The sequence below is a fragment of the Pantherophis guttatus genome, chromosome 4, assembly GCF_059756535.1.
Source record: "Pantherophis guttatus breed Tessera chromosome 4, ASM5975653v1, whole genome shotgun sequence".
Classification (NCBI taxonomy): domain Eukaryota; kingdom Metazoa; phylum Chordata; class Lepidosauria; order Squamata; family Colubridae; genus Pantherophis; species Pantherophis guttatus.
This window is the reverse complement of record NC_142066.1, coordinates 127,938,225-127,954,891: the sequence shown is the minus strand read 5'-3', so window position 1 is coordinate 127,954,891 and position 16,667 is coordinate 127,938,225. Positions and strand designations below refer to the sequence as shown.

Below are 16,667 nucleotides of genomic sequence, written 5' to 3'. Positions count from 1 at the left end.
TTTCTGACAATGAGAACAATCAACCATCAGAAGCTGTGGATTCTTTATCAATGGAGGCTTTCAAGAAGAGATCGGACAGCCCCTTGTCAGAAATGACATAAGGTCTCCTGCTTCAGCAGGGAATTGGACTAGATGACCTATAAGGTCCCTTCCAACTCTGTTATTCTATTCAACAGTATTCATGGTGAAACTCTTATCTCTCAGGGCTGAGACATCTTTCCTATACTGGTCTGGCTCCTGGCTCCTGGCTCCCATGGTCATTTTATTGATGACAAGATTTAGCCATTTTTAAGAAATGAAGCCTGGCCTTTCAAGCCATACCTAGAGTAATCATATTTTCTTTTTTTTAAAAAAATAAAGACAAATCTGAAAAGGGGAAAATCTTTAAGGAATACATAAGGATTTCTTTTTAAAAAATTTTTTTAAAACAGTATTGATAATTTTGCTTTACAAAAGAAAAGCTCAGCAGCAAAAATAATAATTTAAAAATGTAAAGGACAGCTTTCTGAAATTAAGGGCTGTTCTTTTTAATAAAAGTAGTATGGTCCCTGTACCCATGTCCCACACTGGGCACTGTAAAACAACCCGTGTTGGTTTAAAACAAAAATACTACATTTCCGGCCGCTATTAGCAAAAGTGGTAATTTATATTTTTAATGACAGCCTGCGCCAGCCTGCTTTCTCTATGTTTTAGTGTAAAGCTTCCCTGAACATAGACGCGAAAGCGGGACCTTAGCTGAGTCACCCACAAGGGCAACCTTCCCGGCCGCTATTTCCTCGCTTCGCACGTCGCTTTTCCGCCCTCAAGCGGCCATCACGTTTCCACACCCGATCATCAGGTAGGCGGGAAGAAGCGCTCAACTCCACCCTGTTTCGACAGCTTCGGCGCTTGGACCCTATCCGTGAGCGAATGAGAGGCTGGGAGGAGCAAGAGGGACGGAGCTCGGCTCGGGTTCCCTCTTTTTCTCCGGCCAGCGACCTGCAGTCTGGGTAGTTGCGGTGTGGCAGTTTGCTCGCTAGTTTGCCAGCGGGCAATGCTATTGACAGCGGTCTTTGCGTCGTCTCTGCGCTTTCCCGATCGCTGCTGAGCGGAGTTCTCGGCCTTCCGCGCTGCTCTCCTGGAAGAGGCTGGCAGGAATTAAAGGTAAGAGGAGAGGGTGAAATGCGGTGGTCGGGCCTGGACAGCGGGGCGAAGGATCGAAGGGCGAGGCGCTCCCGGTTCGGCAAGGTTAAAAAAAGTGATGAAGCGCGTATAATGCCGCCTTTTAGAGATAGGGTGGAAATACAATCGCCGCGTGGAGTACAAAGGGCTGAAATCATGTTTCAAAGGCATTTGACAGCAAGCATATTGAAGCCGAAGAAATCGTGCTAATTTCAGTGGGGCCGCTGTAGTCTGATGTCTTCCGGGAGTGTTTTATCGCAAATCCTATCGCCCCAAGCAATGGCGAATCTTTTATTTTGTTACTGTCAAAAGAATATTGGAGGGTATACTGGGGGCGGGGGATTGTCCCCATTTGAGCGGGGATTGCGCAACAGCAAATCGGAATGAAATCCAGATACACTCTTTGGAAGGGAAAAGATTTATTCGAGACCGTAAAGACAACGAAGTTAAGTTATAAGTGGGATATAAAGACCAGGTACTTTTATAAGGAAAGCGGTTTTTTTGGGAAGCGATGTCGGGTGTGAGACTGTACATACGTGTCTTCTATAATGTTTAATTTGGTGAATGAGTAATTCCAGTGGGAAACGGATTTTAATAAACTTCCCATATTTGCAAATGTTCTTTTTTTTTTTTGCTTTTTTTTTGCTATTTTGGGCAATTCGTTTGTGGGTTCAAGGAAGGATTTACCTGTTTGCTATTATTTGTGCAAGCTAGTTAGTTTGGTCATTAATTACCAGAAGTGGATTAGTGATCTTTGTAACATGTCTTTTTCTCTTTCTCTCTCTCCCCCCACCCAATTTTACTTTCCTATAGGAAAAACCTAAGGAATAAATTGGTTTTAAAACTGGTTTTAGTGTCATTCTCTGTGCTGCTGAATTCGATTTTTGCTCTTTCTTGGCAGTAGCCTTTTCATCTTTGAATAACCGGAATGGGCCTAATTGTGCAATAAATCCCATATTTCCCAACCAGTCTGGTCAAGACGTGCTAACTAAATGGTAAACATTGTAATTTAATAATCTAATAATAATAATCTAATAATCTAAATCTGCTCCGATTGATGTGTTTGGGCTGATCTACCTATTAATCCTGATGTTATTAATTTTCACTGTGGGTAGGTTCATATGAGATTAAGGATGGGAATTGTTTCATATAACAGTGCTTGGAGAGCAAGAAGATCCAAATGATCATACTTTTCTATATACCCTGAGATGTCAGTGCACTCATGGCTTCATGCAAGAAAAAAAGGAGTTAGTACAGGGGTGTCAAACTCGTGGCCCATGGGCTGGATGCGTCATGTGCTGGCCATGTCCACCCCCAGTTTAGCGAAGGGGGAGAAAGTTGTGATATTTCACATGATGACAACATGTCATTGCGAATTTGACACCCCTGAGTTAGTATGTCAGCAGCTGCAATGATGGATATGGTTAAGTTTGCAGTTTGCAATACTAAAAACAGTTAAACGGGCAAAAAAATATTGCAAATTCTCTTTCCAGGTAGGAATATGCCACACCTGAAGACTTTTTAAAAAGTTCACTCATGGAAGATGAGAGAAAAGGGTTTTTTTCAGAACCAGGAAGAGACACAATTTATTCCATGCTTGCAGCGGATATTTGCCAAGCTGAAATGAAAGAATGCTTCCTGGAGTCATAGTGATAGGAAAAAAGAATAGCTTTATTATGCTTCCATTACATTCCATACAAGATGCTGCACCAGGAATGACATGAGAAAAAGATCCTCAGTAAAAGAAATATCCTTAAAAATTTTATATATGTCTTAGGTGGCAAATGTTTCTGTGCAATTATCTGAACATTATGTTAAATGCTGAGTCATAAATATCTTCAGTTGATTTGTGCCTCTCTGTTGCTGTTCTCTTTATCTGTAGGAGACAAAAGCTATATATACTTTTTAAACCCATTAGTGCCCTTATAATGAAATATCTTTAAAAAAAATTTTTTTTTATTTTGCATTCAGGGTTCATCTCTTTCCCAATGACATCATAAACATGTAGGAATTTTCTCTTATATGCATACACACATGCACACACACAAACATTTTATCCTTTGTTTCTGAGTATAAATGCATTTTATTTATATTAAATTTGTTTGAAAGGGGTCCATCCAGTCCATCCTTTCTCCCTTGCTGTCAATAAGAGGTATAGACCTGATTAATTAATGATTATTCAATTTCATTGCTGAATGTATTTTTCTTGTTTTCGTTTATGCACAACTTAGAGTAAAATAATGGCTCCTCTCTTCTCTCAGGAAATGGCGTCTCCAAAATCCTTACTGAATATTCTGACCTTCACTTTTGGATCTGCAATTGGTTTTTTCCTATGTTACTTACTGTTTAATTTAAGATTAGATGAACAAATCAAGGTTGAGCCTCACATTCTTCAAAATGATCCTCATGGCCATCATTCAGATAATGATGAAAACAATAACCTGAAAGGACAAATGAATTTCAATGCTGATGCTGGGCAACATAAAGGTATTTATATGTTCTATCTGGAACACTTTTTTATTTTTTTTACATAATAAGTACCATGTTTACCAGTGGGAATTCCATCCCGAACTTCTGAATGGAGCCCTGGTGTCTGAGGTCTTCTTCGGCCCGGTACAGGTCCCCAGTGGCCACCACCTCCGCTCAGACCTTAGGCTGAGTCAACATCAGGATGGGACCTCTGTCAGCATCACCGGTGACTGCAGGACCTCTGTGTGGGTTGTGCCAGCATCGGCTCCTTCCTCCTGAGTCTTATAAATAAATAAAAGTTATTTTATGGTCATTTTAAATGCTCCACTGCCAAAAACAGAGCTGATCTAAAATATACAGGTAGTCACTTAAGGAGCACCCATTCAGCAACTGTTTGAAGTTACGATGACATTGAATGAGTGGTACTTACTACTGATTTTTGAAGTTCTAGCCATTGCAGTGCTCCTGTAGTCACATGATTGTGATGGTTTCAGTGTCTCACAATCACAAAATCACCATTTCTGACCTCCCTTGCCAGCTTTTGCCACAAGCAAAGTCAATGGGAAAGCTGACAAGAAAGGTCAAAGTTGTTTTCCACTGCTTTTTCTCCTGAAAAGTATACTATAGGAACTCATATTCTGTACTGTTCACCCACCTGCAGCCCCTCTTAGTGCAGTCCATTGTTCATTCCTGCTTTTGTGTGGTGGTGCTGCAGCACCCCCTTCCCATCTAGTCAAACTTATGCTGAATTGCACTAACCCCTTTCCCACTTGGTTGCACTCCTGTGTGCCATACCACTCCATCCTTTACCCACCTCAGAATTGTTTATATTACTCATTTTTGTAAAGGTAAAATTGAATAACATATCTCCTCATGCCTTCCCCAGATGAAAATAAAAATATTGCTGAAGACTTGTACCAGAAGGTAAGAATACTTTGCTGGGTGATGACAGGTCCTCAAAATCTGGAAACAAAAGCCAAACATGTCAAAGCTACTTGGGCCCAGCATTGCAACAAAATCCTATTTATGAGCTCTGAGGAAAACAAGAACTTTCCAACAGTGGGACTAGAAACCAAAGAAGGCAGAGACCACTTATACTGGAAAACTATTAAAGCTTTCCAGTATGTACATGAACATTATTTTGATGAAGCAGATTGGTTCATGAAGGCAGATGATGACACCTATGTTGCACTGGACAATTTGAGATGGCTCCTTTCAAAATACAATCCTGAAAAACCCATTTATTTTGGGCGAAGATTTAAGCCTTTTGTAAAACAGGGTTATATGAGTGGTGGGGCAGGATATGTGCTTAGCAAAGAAGCTCTGAAAAGATTTGTGGATGCTTTCAAAAATAACAAATGTACCCATAGCTCTTCCATTGAAGACTTAGCATTAGGCAAGTGTATGGAGAGCATTAATGTTGAAGCTGGAGATTCTCGTGATACAAGCGGCAAGGAAACCTTCCATCCATTTGTGCCAGAACATCATTTAATCAAAGGATACCTTCCCAAAAACTTTTGGTACTGGAATTACAACTATTACCCTGCTATAGAGGTAAGTTTTATTATGGGAGTGATTATAAATATTGTTATTTATTAGATTATTAGTGGTTATTAGAAATCTTTTAACTTTGTTGAACTTCTATAGTTGCTTTTTTGCATTAGCAGGATCCATGTAGTCTTATTATGACATCTAGGACATTACCATGGTTTCAGGCTTAACTTTTACTATTTCACATCTGTTTTAAAAATGGGAGATATCTGAGCTTTATGCATGGAAACTCCATCATACTAAGTTTAATGTTTTCTACTTCTAAAATACTCTGGGGAGCATCCATATGTGGAAGAGATTGAAATAATATTTCTCTGATGTGAATCTACTACACCATTACAAAGCAGTTGTTTACAATTCATATTCAGAGACAAAATACAAAACAAATACTCTCAGAAACAAAATGTTTCTACTCTTTGTAAACACAGGACAGAACCATCATGATTGAAGTTAAACTCACCTGATCTGCATTTAATTAACTATAAAACATGACTGTTTCCTTTGTTGCCTTTTGATTTTGTTCTTTTTCTTTTTCTAGGGCCCTGCTTGCTGTTCTGATCTAGCAGTTTCTTTTCACTATGTAGATGCTACTACTATGTATCATTTGGAATACTTGATTTATCATCTCCGTCCTTACGGTTATCAATTCAGATATAATCCTGATGTCTCAGAAAAACAAAATTTAAGTGAGGCTACAAAAGGTGGTATAAAAATCAAAGCTGAAGAAAATATTCCAAAAGCTTCTAAATAAGGGGCCTTGCTCAGCTAAAACTGGCAAAATGAGTTTCCTAAGTATATTTCCAAAGTGTTCTTTTGTATCCTTTTCTAATACACTGGTACATTTTTTCATATGCCAAGAGACTGCATGCAGTACTTCTATCAAAGCTTTGCTTTACTGACACATAGACTCAATCTGCACTTGAAACAAATACTTTTGTTCCTTTTCACACATGGACCTTCAACATTGTCATCCTTTTTCATTAGGATTTGAATGTATTCCCTTTTTTCCTAACAAAAAATTCACTTTCTTTGCTTTATCAAATCAGAAAATGATGAAGACATTCAAGTTTGTATATGAAAAAAAACACTTCATTCCATGAAATCACCTGAAAAAACCTGCAGCATCAAAAATGACCACAAGAGGCCAATTTTAAATAAGATTTTCTTAACAGCTTGAACACTTATATCACATTTTTTGTATCACAGCTTGAATGTTTCCATAGAATGAAGTCTTAGGATTGGTAGCCAAAAGAGAGGTGTAAATATCATTAGTAGATATGTGTAAATATAATTCAATTATTAGAATGATTGTTGTCTGAGCAAAACAAAATATTACTTCTTGATATTACTGTTTTTCATTTCTTTTGTTTATGTCATACTTTTAACTTCCTCTGGAACATGAATTCCAGAGGACGTAAGAACTATTCATTAGAAATACTTTTCTAAGTATCATTCTATATATTCAGAACTGGATTTGTTTATATTAGGATATTAAATAATGTTGCTAATTTAATATTTTTAGTTCTTTCTAGATTGCATTTAGAGTTACATATTTTTTAATTAAACTTCACTAATATTTTAGTAACAAATTTTGACAAGTACATTTTTTTCTTTCTTGATGCATTTTTCAACACTACAGGCAGTTCAGTATTAGGAATAGATAAATGTGTTGAGTTTCAAATACATCATACTAGTTTGCTCCTGGATACAATAGATCTCCTTGGGACCACTCAAAAAATATTTTGAACTTGAAGTATTTCACACATCACTATTTACTACGAACTGTGATAGAATTTCTTTTTGTAGTACAAATGTGTAGATTTCTGCTTATATCCTGCTCAGAATTATTTCATTTCCCCCCAAAAAAAGAACCTCTTCAGATTATTCGATTTATTATAACGGAAATTGATGTTTTTGAGAGAATCAATTTTTTAAATAAAGGGTACACTTTCCTCCATAAAATCAGCGGACAAAACCCCCAGCACCACAGTTGGTTACAAATTTAAATATAATTTTCCCCCCAAAGCTTCAAAATTATAGTCCCCCAGCTTTTTTTGTCTCCCAGATTCGATGATTTCAGTAAAGTGAGATCTCAGAAATGGGGGACGAATGACAAATGTAAATATTGTTACTGTATTTCTATAAATATGATTCAATAATTGAAATTGTAGTCCAAGCTAAACAAAAATTTATTTCTTCAGATTTACCTTTGATTTACTTTTCCTTTTTGAGCTTCCTCTACATAGTGAATTCCAGAGGAATTCATAACCAAGAGATTTCTTCTTCTATCGTCATCCACGGACTGATTTCAATTTTTTTTCTCTATATATTTCACTCTATATATTAAGAACTGGACTTGTTTATATTAGTATATTTTGTAATGGTGCTAATTTAATAGTTTTAGCTGTTCCTAGTTTTCATTTTGCGTTAGTTGCTTTTTAGTTAATCTTCATTAACATTTTGGTTATTTGCATTTTTTTTTCTTTCTTGATGTATTTTTCTAGAGAACGATCAGTTCAGTGTTAGGGATAGGTAAATGTTTTCAGCTTCAAATTAACCATAATATATTGCTCCTGGATTCAATGGATATTCTTTAGGCCACTCAAAAAGTGTTTTGAACTTGAAATATTTTACCCTCACTATTTACAATGAACTGTTGAAGAAATTCTTTTTGTAGTATGAATGCGTATATGTTTCCTGTTTTTCTCATAATCCTTAGAATTATTTGCATTTCCTTTCCCAAAATGACCCCTCCAATTTATTTGATTTATAATATCCAAAATTGGTGTTTGGCAAGAGAATCGATTTTGTAATTGAAAGTCACACTTTAGCCCTTAAACTCAGCTGACAAAACCCCCAGCATCCTAATTGGTTCCAACTATTCAAATTCAACTAAGATTTTTTTCAAACGTTTAGTCTATTTTTCTGTCTCCCAGCTTGGATGGTTTAAAAATGGTGGCCGAATGAAAGGTGTAAATATTATTACCGTGTTTCTGTAAATACAATTCAGTTATTGAAATTTTTCTTGTCTTGGGTAAAGAAATTTTCATTTCTTCAAATTGATGTTCTGTTTTGCCTTTTGCCTCTTGAGGTTCCTCTGTAATTCACGTTCCAGAGGACCTATGAAGTATTCATAGGAAGCTTCCTCTGGAAATCATAATCCAGGGGACATAAGAAGTATTCATAGGAAGTAGGTAGAAATAGACATGTCCAGGTTTAATTCTATATATTAAGAACTGGACTTGTTTATATTAGAATAGTCAGTCATAGTGCTCATTTAATATTTTTAGCTCTTCCTAATTTTCATTTTGTGTTAGTTGCTTTTTAGTTAATCTTCTCTAACATTTTGGTTACCTGCATTTTTTTTCTTTCTTGATGTATTTTTCTAGAGAACAATCAGTTCAGTGTTAGGGATAGGTAAATGTTTTCATCTTCAAACACACCATAATAGATTGCTCCTGGATTCAATGGATATTCTTTAGGCCACTCAAAAAGTGTTTTGAACTTGAAATATTTTACCCTCACTATTTACAATGAACTGGTGGAGAATTTCTTTTTGTAGTATGAATGCATATATTTTTCCTGTTTTTCTCATAATCCTTAGAATTATTTGCATTTCCTTTCCCAAAATGACCCCTCCAATTTATTTGATTTATAATATCCAAAATTGGTGTTTAGCAAGAGAATCGATTTTGTAATTGAAAGTCACACTTTAGCCCTTAAAGTCAGCTGACAAAACCCCCAGCATCCTAATTGGTTCCAACTATTCAAATTCAACTAAGATTTTTTTTAAACGTTTAGTCTTATTTTTCTGTCTCCCAGCTTGGATGGTTTAAAAATGGTGGCCGAATGAAAGGTGTAAATATTATTACCGTGTTTCTGTAAATACAATTCAGTTATTGAAATTTTTCTTGTCTTGGGTAAAGAAATTTTCATTTCTTCAAATTGATGTTCTGTTTTGCCTTTTGCCTCTTGAGGTTCCTCTGTAATTCACGTTCCAGAGGACCTATGAAGTATTCATAGGAAGCTTCCTCTGGAAATCATAATCCAGGGGACATAAGAAGTATTCATAGGAAGTAGGTAGAAATAGACATGTCCAGGTTTAATTCTATATATTAAGAACTGGACTTGTTTATATTAGAATAGTCAATCATAGTGCTCATTTAATATTTTTAGCTCTTCCTAATTTTCATTTTGTGTTAGATGCTTTTTAGTTAATCTTCTCTAACATTTTGGTTACCTGCATTTTTTTTCTTTCTTGATGTATTTTTCTAGAGAACAATCAGCTCAGTGTTAGGGATAGGTAAATGTTTTCATCTTTAAACACACCATAATAGATTGCTCCTGGTTTCAACGGATATTTTTTGACCACTCAAAAAGTGTTTTGAACTTGAAATATTTTACCCTCACTATTTACAATGAACTGCTGCAGAATTTTTTTTGTAGTATGAATGTGTATATTTTTCCTGTTTTTCTCATAATCCTTAGAATTATTTGCATTTCCTTTCCCAAAATGACCCCACCAATTAATTTGATTTATAATATCCAAAATTGGTGTTTGGCAAGAGAATCGATTTTGTAATTGAAAGTCACACTTTAGCCCTTAAAGTCAGAACCCCAGCATCCTAATTGGTTCCAACTATTCAAATTCAACTAAGATTTTTTTGAAACGTTTAGTCTCTTTTTTTGTCTCCCAGCTTGGATGGTTTAAAAATGGTGGCCGAATGAAAGTTGTAAATATCATTACGGTGTTTCTGTAAATAGAATTCATTTATTGAAATTTTTCTTGTCTTGGGTAAACAAAATTTCATTTCCTCAACTTGCTGTATATTTTCCCTACTCTTCTCATAATCCTCAGAATTATTTGCATTTTTTTTCTCAAAACGACCCCTCCAATTTATTTGATTTATAATATCCAAAATTGGTGTTTGGCAAGAGAATCGATTTTATAATTGAACGTCACACTTTAGCCCTTAAAGTCAGCTGACAAAACCCCAGCATCCTAATTGGTTCCAACTATTCAAATTCAACTAAGATTTTTTTCAAACGTTTAGTCTCTTTTTCTGTCTCCCAGCTTGGATGGTTTAAAAGTGGTGGCCGAATGAAAGCTGTCAATATTATTACCGTGTTTCTGTAAATACAATTCAGTTATTGAAATTTTTCTTGTCTTGGGTAAAGAAATTTTCATTTCTTCAAATTGATGTTCTGTTTTGCCTTTTGCCTCTTGAGGTTCCTCTAATTCGCGATCCAGAGGACCTATGAAGTATTCATAGGAAGCTTCCTCTGGAAATCATAATCCAGGGGACATAAGAAGTATTCATAGGAAGTAGGTAGAAATAGACATGTCCAGGTTTAATTCTATATATTAAGAACTGGACTTGTTTATATTAGAATAGTCAATCATAGTGCTCATTTAATATTTTTAGCTCTTCCTAATTTTCATTTTGTGTTAGATGCTTTTTAGTTAATCTTCTCTAACATTTTGGTTACCTGCATTTTTTTTCTTTCTTGATGTATTTTTCTAGAGAACAATCAGCTCAGTGTTAGGGATAGGTAAATGTTTTCATCTTTAAACACACCATAATAGATTGCTCCTGGTTTCAACGGATATTTTTTGACCACTCAAAAAGTGTTTTGAACTTGAAATATTTTACCCTCACTATTTACAATGAACTGCTGCAGAATTTTTTTTGTAGTATGAATGTGTATATTTTTCCTGTTTTTCTCATAATCCTTAGAATTATTTGCATTTCCTTTCCCAAAATGACCCCACCAATTAATTTGATTTATAATATCCAAAATTGGTGTTTGGCAAGAGAATCGATTTTGTAATTGAAAGTCACACTTTAGCCCTTAAAGTCAGAACCCCAGCATCCTAATTGGTTCCAACTATTCAAATTCAACTAAGATTTTTTTGAAACGTTTAGTCTCTTTTTTTGTCTCCCAGCTTGGATGGTTTAAAAATGGTGGCCGAATGAAAGTTGTAAATATCATTACGGTGTTTCTGTAAATAGAATTCATTTATTGAAATTTTTCTTGTCTTGGGTAAACAAAATTTCATTTCCTCAACTTGCTGTATATTTTCCCTACTCTTCTCATAATCCTCAGAATTATTTGCATTTTTTTTCTCAAAACGACCCCTCCAATTTATTTGATTTATAATATCCAAAATTGGTGTTTGGCAAGAGAATCGATTTTATAATTGAACGTCACACTTTAGCCCTTAAAGTCAGCTGACAAAACCCCAGCATCCTAATTGGTTCCAACTATTCAAATTCAACTAAGATTTTTTTCAAACGTTTAGTCTCTTTTTCTGTCTCCCAGCTTGGATGGTTTAAAAGTGGTGGCCGAATGAAAGCTGTCAATATTATTACCGTGTTTCTGTAAATACAATTCAGTTATTGAAATTTTTCTTGTCTTGGGTAAAGAAATTTTCATTTCTTCAAATTGATGTTCTGTTTTGCCTTTTGCCTCTTGAGGTTCCTCTAATTCGCGATCCAGAGGACCTATGAAGTATTCATAGGAAGCTTCCTCTGGAAATCATAATCCAGGGGACATAAGAAGTATTCATAGGAAGTAGGTAGAAATAGACATGTCCAGGTTTAATTCTATATATTAAGAACTGGACTTGTTTATATTAGAATAGTCAATCATAGTGCTCATTTAATATTTTTAGCTCTTCCTAATTTTCATTTTGTGTTAGATGCTTTTTAGTTAATCTTCTCTAACATTTTGGTTACCTGCATTTTTTTTCTTTCTTGATGTATTTTTCTAGAGAACAATCAGCTCAGTGTTAGGGATAGGTAAATGTTTTCATCTTTAAACACACCATAATAGATTGCTCCTGGTTTCAACGGATATTTTTTGACCACTCAAAAAGTGTTTTGAACTTGAAATATTTTACCCTCACTATTTACAATGAACTGCTGCAGAATTTTTTTTGTAGTATGAATGTGTATATTTTTCCTGTTTTTCTCATAATCCTTAGAATTATTTGCATTTCCTTTCCCAAAATGACCCCACCAATTAATTTGATTTATAATATCCAAAATTGGTGTTTGGCAAGAGAATCGATTTTGTAATTGAAAGTCACACTTTAGCCCTTAAAGTCAGAACCCCAGCATCCTAATTGGTTCCAACTATTCAAATTCAACTAAGATTTTTTTGAAACGTTTAGTCTCTTTTTTTGTCTCCCAGCTTGGATGGTTTAAAAATGGTGGCCGAATGAAAGTTGTAAATATCATTACGGTGTTTCTGTAAATAGAATTCATTTATTGAAATTTTTCTTGTCTTGGGTAAACAAAATTTCATTTCCTCAACTTGCTGTATATTTTCCCTACTCTTCTCATAATCCTCAGAATTATTTGCATTTTTTTTCTCAAAACGACCCCTCCAATTTATTTGATTTATAATATCCAAAATTGGTGTTTGGCAAGAGAATCGATTTTATAATTGAACGTCACACTTTAGCCCTTAAAGTCAGCTGACAAAACCCCAGCATCCTAATTGGTTCCAACTATTCAAATTCAACTAAGATTTTTTTCAAACGTTTAGTCTCTTTTTCTGTCTCCCAGCTTGGATGGTTTAAAAGTGGTGGCCGAATGAAAGCTGTCAATATTATTACCGTGTTTCTGTAAATACAATTCAGTTATTGAAATTTTTCTTGTCTTGGGTAAAGAAATTTTCATTTCTTCAAATTGATGTTCTGTTTTGCCTTTTGCCTCTTGAGGTTCCTCTAATTCGCGATCCAGAGGACCTATGAAGTATTCATAGGAAGCTTCCTCTGGAAATCATAATCCAGGGGACATAAGAAGTATTCATAGGAAGTAGGTAGAAATAGACATGTCCAGGTTTAATTCTATATATTAAGAACTGGACTTGTTTATATTAGAATAGTCAGTCATAGTGCTCATTTAATATTTTTAGCTCTTCCTAATTTTCATTTTGTGTTAGATGCTTTTTAGTTAATCTTCTCTAACATTTTGGTTACCTGCATTTTTTTTCTTTCTTGATGTATTTTTCTAGAGAACGATCAGCTCAGTGTTAGGGATAGGTAAATGTTTTCATCTTCAAACACACCATAATAGATTGCTCCTGGATTCAACAGATATTCTTTAGGCCACTCTAAAAGTGTTTTGAACTTGAAATATTTTACCCTCACTATTTACAATGAACTGGTGCAGAATTTTTTTTGTAGTGTGAATTTGTATATTTTTCCTGTTTTTCTAGTAATCCTTAGAATTATTTGCATTTCCTTTCCCAAAACGACCTCTCCAATTTATTTGATTTATAATATCCAAAATTGGTGTTTGGCAAGAGAATCGATTTTGTAATTGAAAGTCAAACTTAGGCCTTAAAGTCAGCTGACAAAACCCCCAGCATCCTAATTGTTCAAATTCAACTAAGATTTTTTTCAAACGTTTAGTCTTTTTTTCTGTCTCCCAGCTTGGATGGTTTAAAAATGGTGGCCGAATGAAAGTTGTAAATATCATTACGGTGTTTCTGTAAATACAATTCAGTTATTGAAATTTTTCTTGTCTTGGGTCAACAAATTTTCATTTCTTCAACTTGCTGTATATTTTCCCTACTTTTCTCATAATCCTCAGAATTATTTGCATATTTTTTTCTCAGAAGGACCCCTTCAATTTATGTGTGTTAAAATCCAAGCTTAAGAAAACCTTTCCATAGCCTCTACATAAGGAGCAAAATTAGTTTCCAAAATGTTATTTTATATCTTTTTGCAATATGCTGGCATTTTTTTCCTGTATTCGAGCCAACTGCATGTAGAACTTTTAAAAATGCTTTGTTATACTGACACATAGACTCCATGTAAATTGAAACATATACTTTTCTTCCTATTCACACATGGACTTTCAGCATTTTTATTCTTTTCTAGTATTATTTGACTTTCCCCCACTTTTTTTATTAAAATAACTTCATGTTATTTATTAAATCGGAAACTGATATTTTCCAAAATCTCTTTGTCTCTAAAGTCATCTGACAAAACCTCCAACATCATTCTTTGTTGCTGTTATCTAATTTTAAATACAAGTTTTTGTAAAATTTGCAAGAGTCCAAATTTTAAAAATACACTAATATATTCCTCCTGTTTTACTGATTGTAATTGGTGTTTTTTTGACCATTTTAAAAATATTTTGCACTTGAAATGTCTTACATATTTTCATTTGTAATATTTTGTTTACTATGTTATACTTATTTACTATATTTTATTATATGTATATTGAATTGTGAGTCAGTTTGTTATTGCAGTATGTATATGTTGAATCTTCCTGTTTTTATGTTTATGCTCAGAATTCTTTGCTGAAACAATCCTATAAGTTTGTATTTTATACTTCTTGTTGATATGATATGCTTTGCATAGCATTTTCTGGCTAAATTATTTTGCAAGGCATACTATATATTATTATACATTTTTGAAGTAAGTTGGCATGCTGAAAAATTATTAAAGTATTGATTTTACTATTACACATTCTTCTGTCTCTTTTTAGCTTGGAATATTGTCACCACCACCACCACCACCAAGTGTCTTAATGTACAGTATGTCTTAATGAGGATTAATTTAAAGAAACCATGAACCAACTGTATGTTATAAATGTGACGTGGAGAATTTCTGGAAACTAGAATTAATCAAAGAATACAAATACTTTGCTCTATATTTCATTATTTCACTTTTAAACTAGTCATAAGAAAAGTAAGAAGAAATAATTGATTGCCAAAATTCCATAAAGTCTCAGTTACTCCTTTGCTGAAATAAATATGCAACTATTATTTTTTTGGTCATATATTTAATAAGAACGGTATTGATGCTGCCAGATGTTACAAATATCCTGCAATTTCTTAGTGATTTTTTGATGCTTATTTTTAGTAATGTTCATGTTATGTACCACAAATAATTTTTTCCAAGCATCTAATGTAAATTACCATTGAATTATGTAGCTTGTCTGTGGAGAAAGTAAACTAAGGCCTTTTATATACACTTATGTATCCTAAAGATTCTTAATTATTCAAAAAACAATTTACTAACAAATAATAGCTTTTCACAAAGAGGACAACAGGAATCCAGTTTTTTAAGTTTTTGTCAAGAAACAGTCTCAATCCATATACATTTTCCTTCATATCACTTTTCTTCCCATGGCAACATTTTGCCTACAAAAGTATTTTGTAGACCCTCATTTATGAAGTTTCTGGTGTTCATTTATAATAAATATGTTGCTTTATTTGTTAGTAATCATTTTGTTTGCTAATTTTTGCACCTAGAATGTCTTGTAGTATAGGCAATGATTAGATCAAACAACTCATGTCCTTCCCTATTCCTACTAGCTTTAGTCATTATTCTGAGCACTTTATAGAAAAGCTTTTGTGATGGGAAGCTCTGGTATTTAGCATGAAAAATTTGAACAATACCTTTAAGACATGGGCACATTTTTCCGATCAACCTATTCTTTAAAATGGTCCTTGCCGTTAGAGTTTGAATTACTTGACAAATTGGATATTTTATAATATTTTATAGCTATCCTGTTCTTGTCTTAAGGAGATTGTAATGTTTATGTCCTAAAACCTATTCTGCAGATTGGCATCAAATACAAAGTGTCTAAAACAGCTTAATAGTACTTTTTAATCTCTGCCTCCCCCCTACAAAATCACCTGGCTCCCTCCTCACATCATTACATGAAGTAACTTCCTTTCTTCCTTGCTTCTAACTTTTGCAAAAACACATTTATCTAATGAGATGTCTTTCAGCTGTACACCTTATCTCACTTCCCAGGAAAGCTTTATATTCCTCGCTGACAGGCGTGCACCATGCATCTCTGGGATGGGCCAATCCTATTGGGATGAAATGATTCTTCAAGTAAGCTGTATCCATGCCATGAAGGACTTAAAAAGTGATAACCAATACTTTGATTTGCACCAAGAAGCAAATTGGCAGCCAGTGGCAAAACAGATGTTACATGGTGACTCCAAAAGCTGCCCACACCACCATACTCTTCCATAGCTGTAGCTTCCAAAACCTCTTAAATGGTATCCCCATGTAGAGAATGTGCAATAGTCCAAATGCAAGATGAATAGTGCTTGAATGACTGAGCACAGGGACTCCTGATCCAGGAAAACTGCAATTGATGCACAACCCTAAGTTGTCCAAAGGCTCTCCTAGCTGCAACTGCTCTTAGAGCAGGAATTGCAAGTCCAGGAGAACTACCAAGTTGCAAACCATATCTGTCTGGCGTAGTAGCATCCCATCCACAACTAACAATTTCAAAGTCTTGGATCTTGAAGCTCCATGCATCTAAAGCCATTGAGTATTGCCAGGGCTCAGCCAAAGCGTATTATCCCCTATCCATGCTCCCATAGCCTCAGGCAGCAATACCATCACTTGAGTCACCAGGGCTGGAGACATAGAGTTGAGTATCATCAGCATACTGATGATGCCACAACCCATGGTGATGGATGATCTCAACTAGTGGCTT

At 34.7% G+C, this 16,667-nt stretch overlaps 1 protein-coding gene and 1 long non-coding RNA gene across 4 annotated transcripts; one reads left to right on the top strand and one right to left on the bottom strand.

Moving 5' to 3' along the window:
- The first annotated feature begins 773 nt into the window (after positions 1-773).
- Positions 774-14,667, top strand: C1GALT1 (core 1 synthase, glycoprotein-N-acetylgalactosamine 3-beta-galactosyltransferase 1). Of its 3 annotated transcripts, none has more exons than XM_087892758.1 (5): positions 774-1,143; positions 2,063-2,156; positions 3,423-3,648; positions 4,517-5,184; positions 5,720-14,667. In XM_087892758.1, exons 2-5 carry the CDS (start codon positions 2,154-2,156, stop codon positions 5,930-5,932), a joined length of 1,110 nt encoding a protein of 369 aa, XP_087748884.1. In that variant the 5' UTR covers positions 774-1,143; positions 2,063-2,153; the 3' UTR covers positions 5,933-14,667. The 3 variants fall into 3 exon arrangements, with proteins under 3 accessions (XP_087748884.1, XP_034258447.1, XP_087748883.1); XM_034402556.3 differs by having other exon boundaries at positions 1,975-2,156; XM_087892757.1 differs by lacking the exons at positions 774-1,143; positions 2,063-2,156 and having other exon boundaries at positions 3,031-3,648.
- Positions 2,962-4,586, bottom strand: LOC117655264 (uncharacterized). The gene is made up of 3 exons (XR_004588615.2): positions 3,712-4,586; positions 3,505-3,602; positions 2,962-3,037 (listed from the first exon to the last, which is right to left on the bottom strand). It is a non-coding gene; the product is annotated as an uncharacterized LOC117655264 (long non-coding RNA).
- Positions 14,668-16,667: the final 2,000 nt, after the last annotated feature.

Bases quoted from the DNA above. Each gene is read 5' to 3' on its own strand.
- C1GALT1 (XM_087892757.1), top strand. From the start codon at position 3,402: ATGGCTCCTCTCTTCTCTCAGGAAATGGCGTCTCCAAAATCCTTACTG. The intron at 3,649-4,516 runs GTATTTATATGT...TGCCTTCCCCAG, and splicing joins TGATGCTGGGCAACATAAAG to ATGAAAATAAAAATATTGCT. The intron at 5,185-5,719 runs GTAAGTTTTATT...TTCTTTTTCTAG, and splicing joins ACTATTACCCTGCTATAGAG to GGCCCTGCTTGCTGTTCTGA.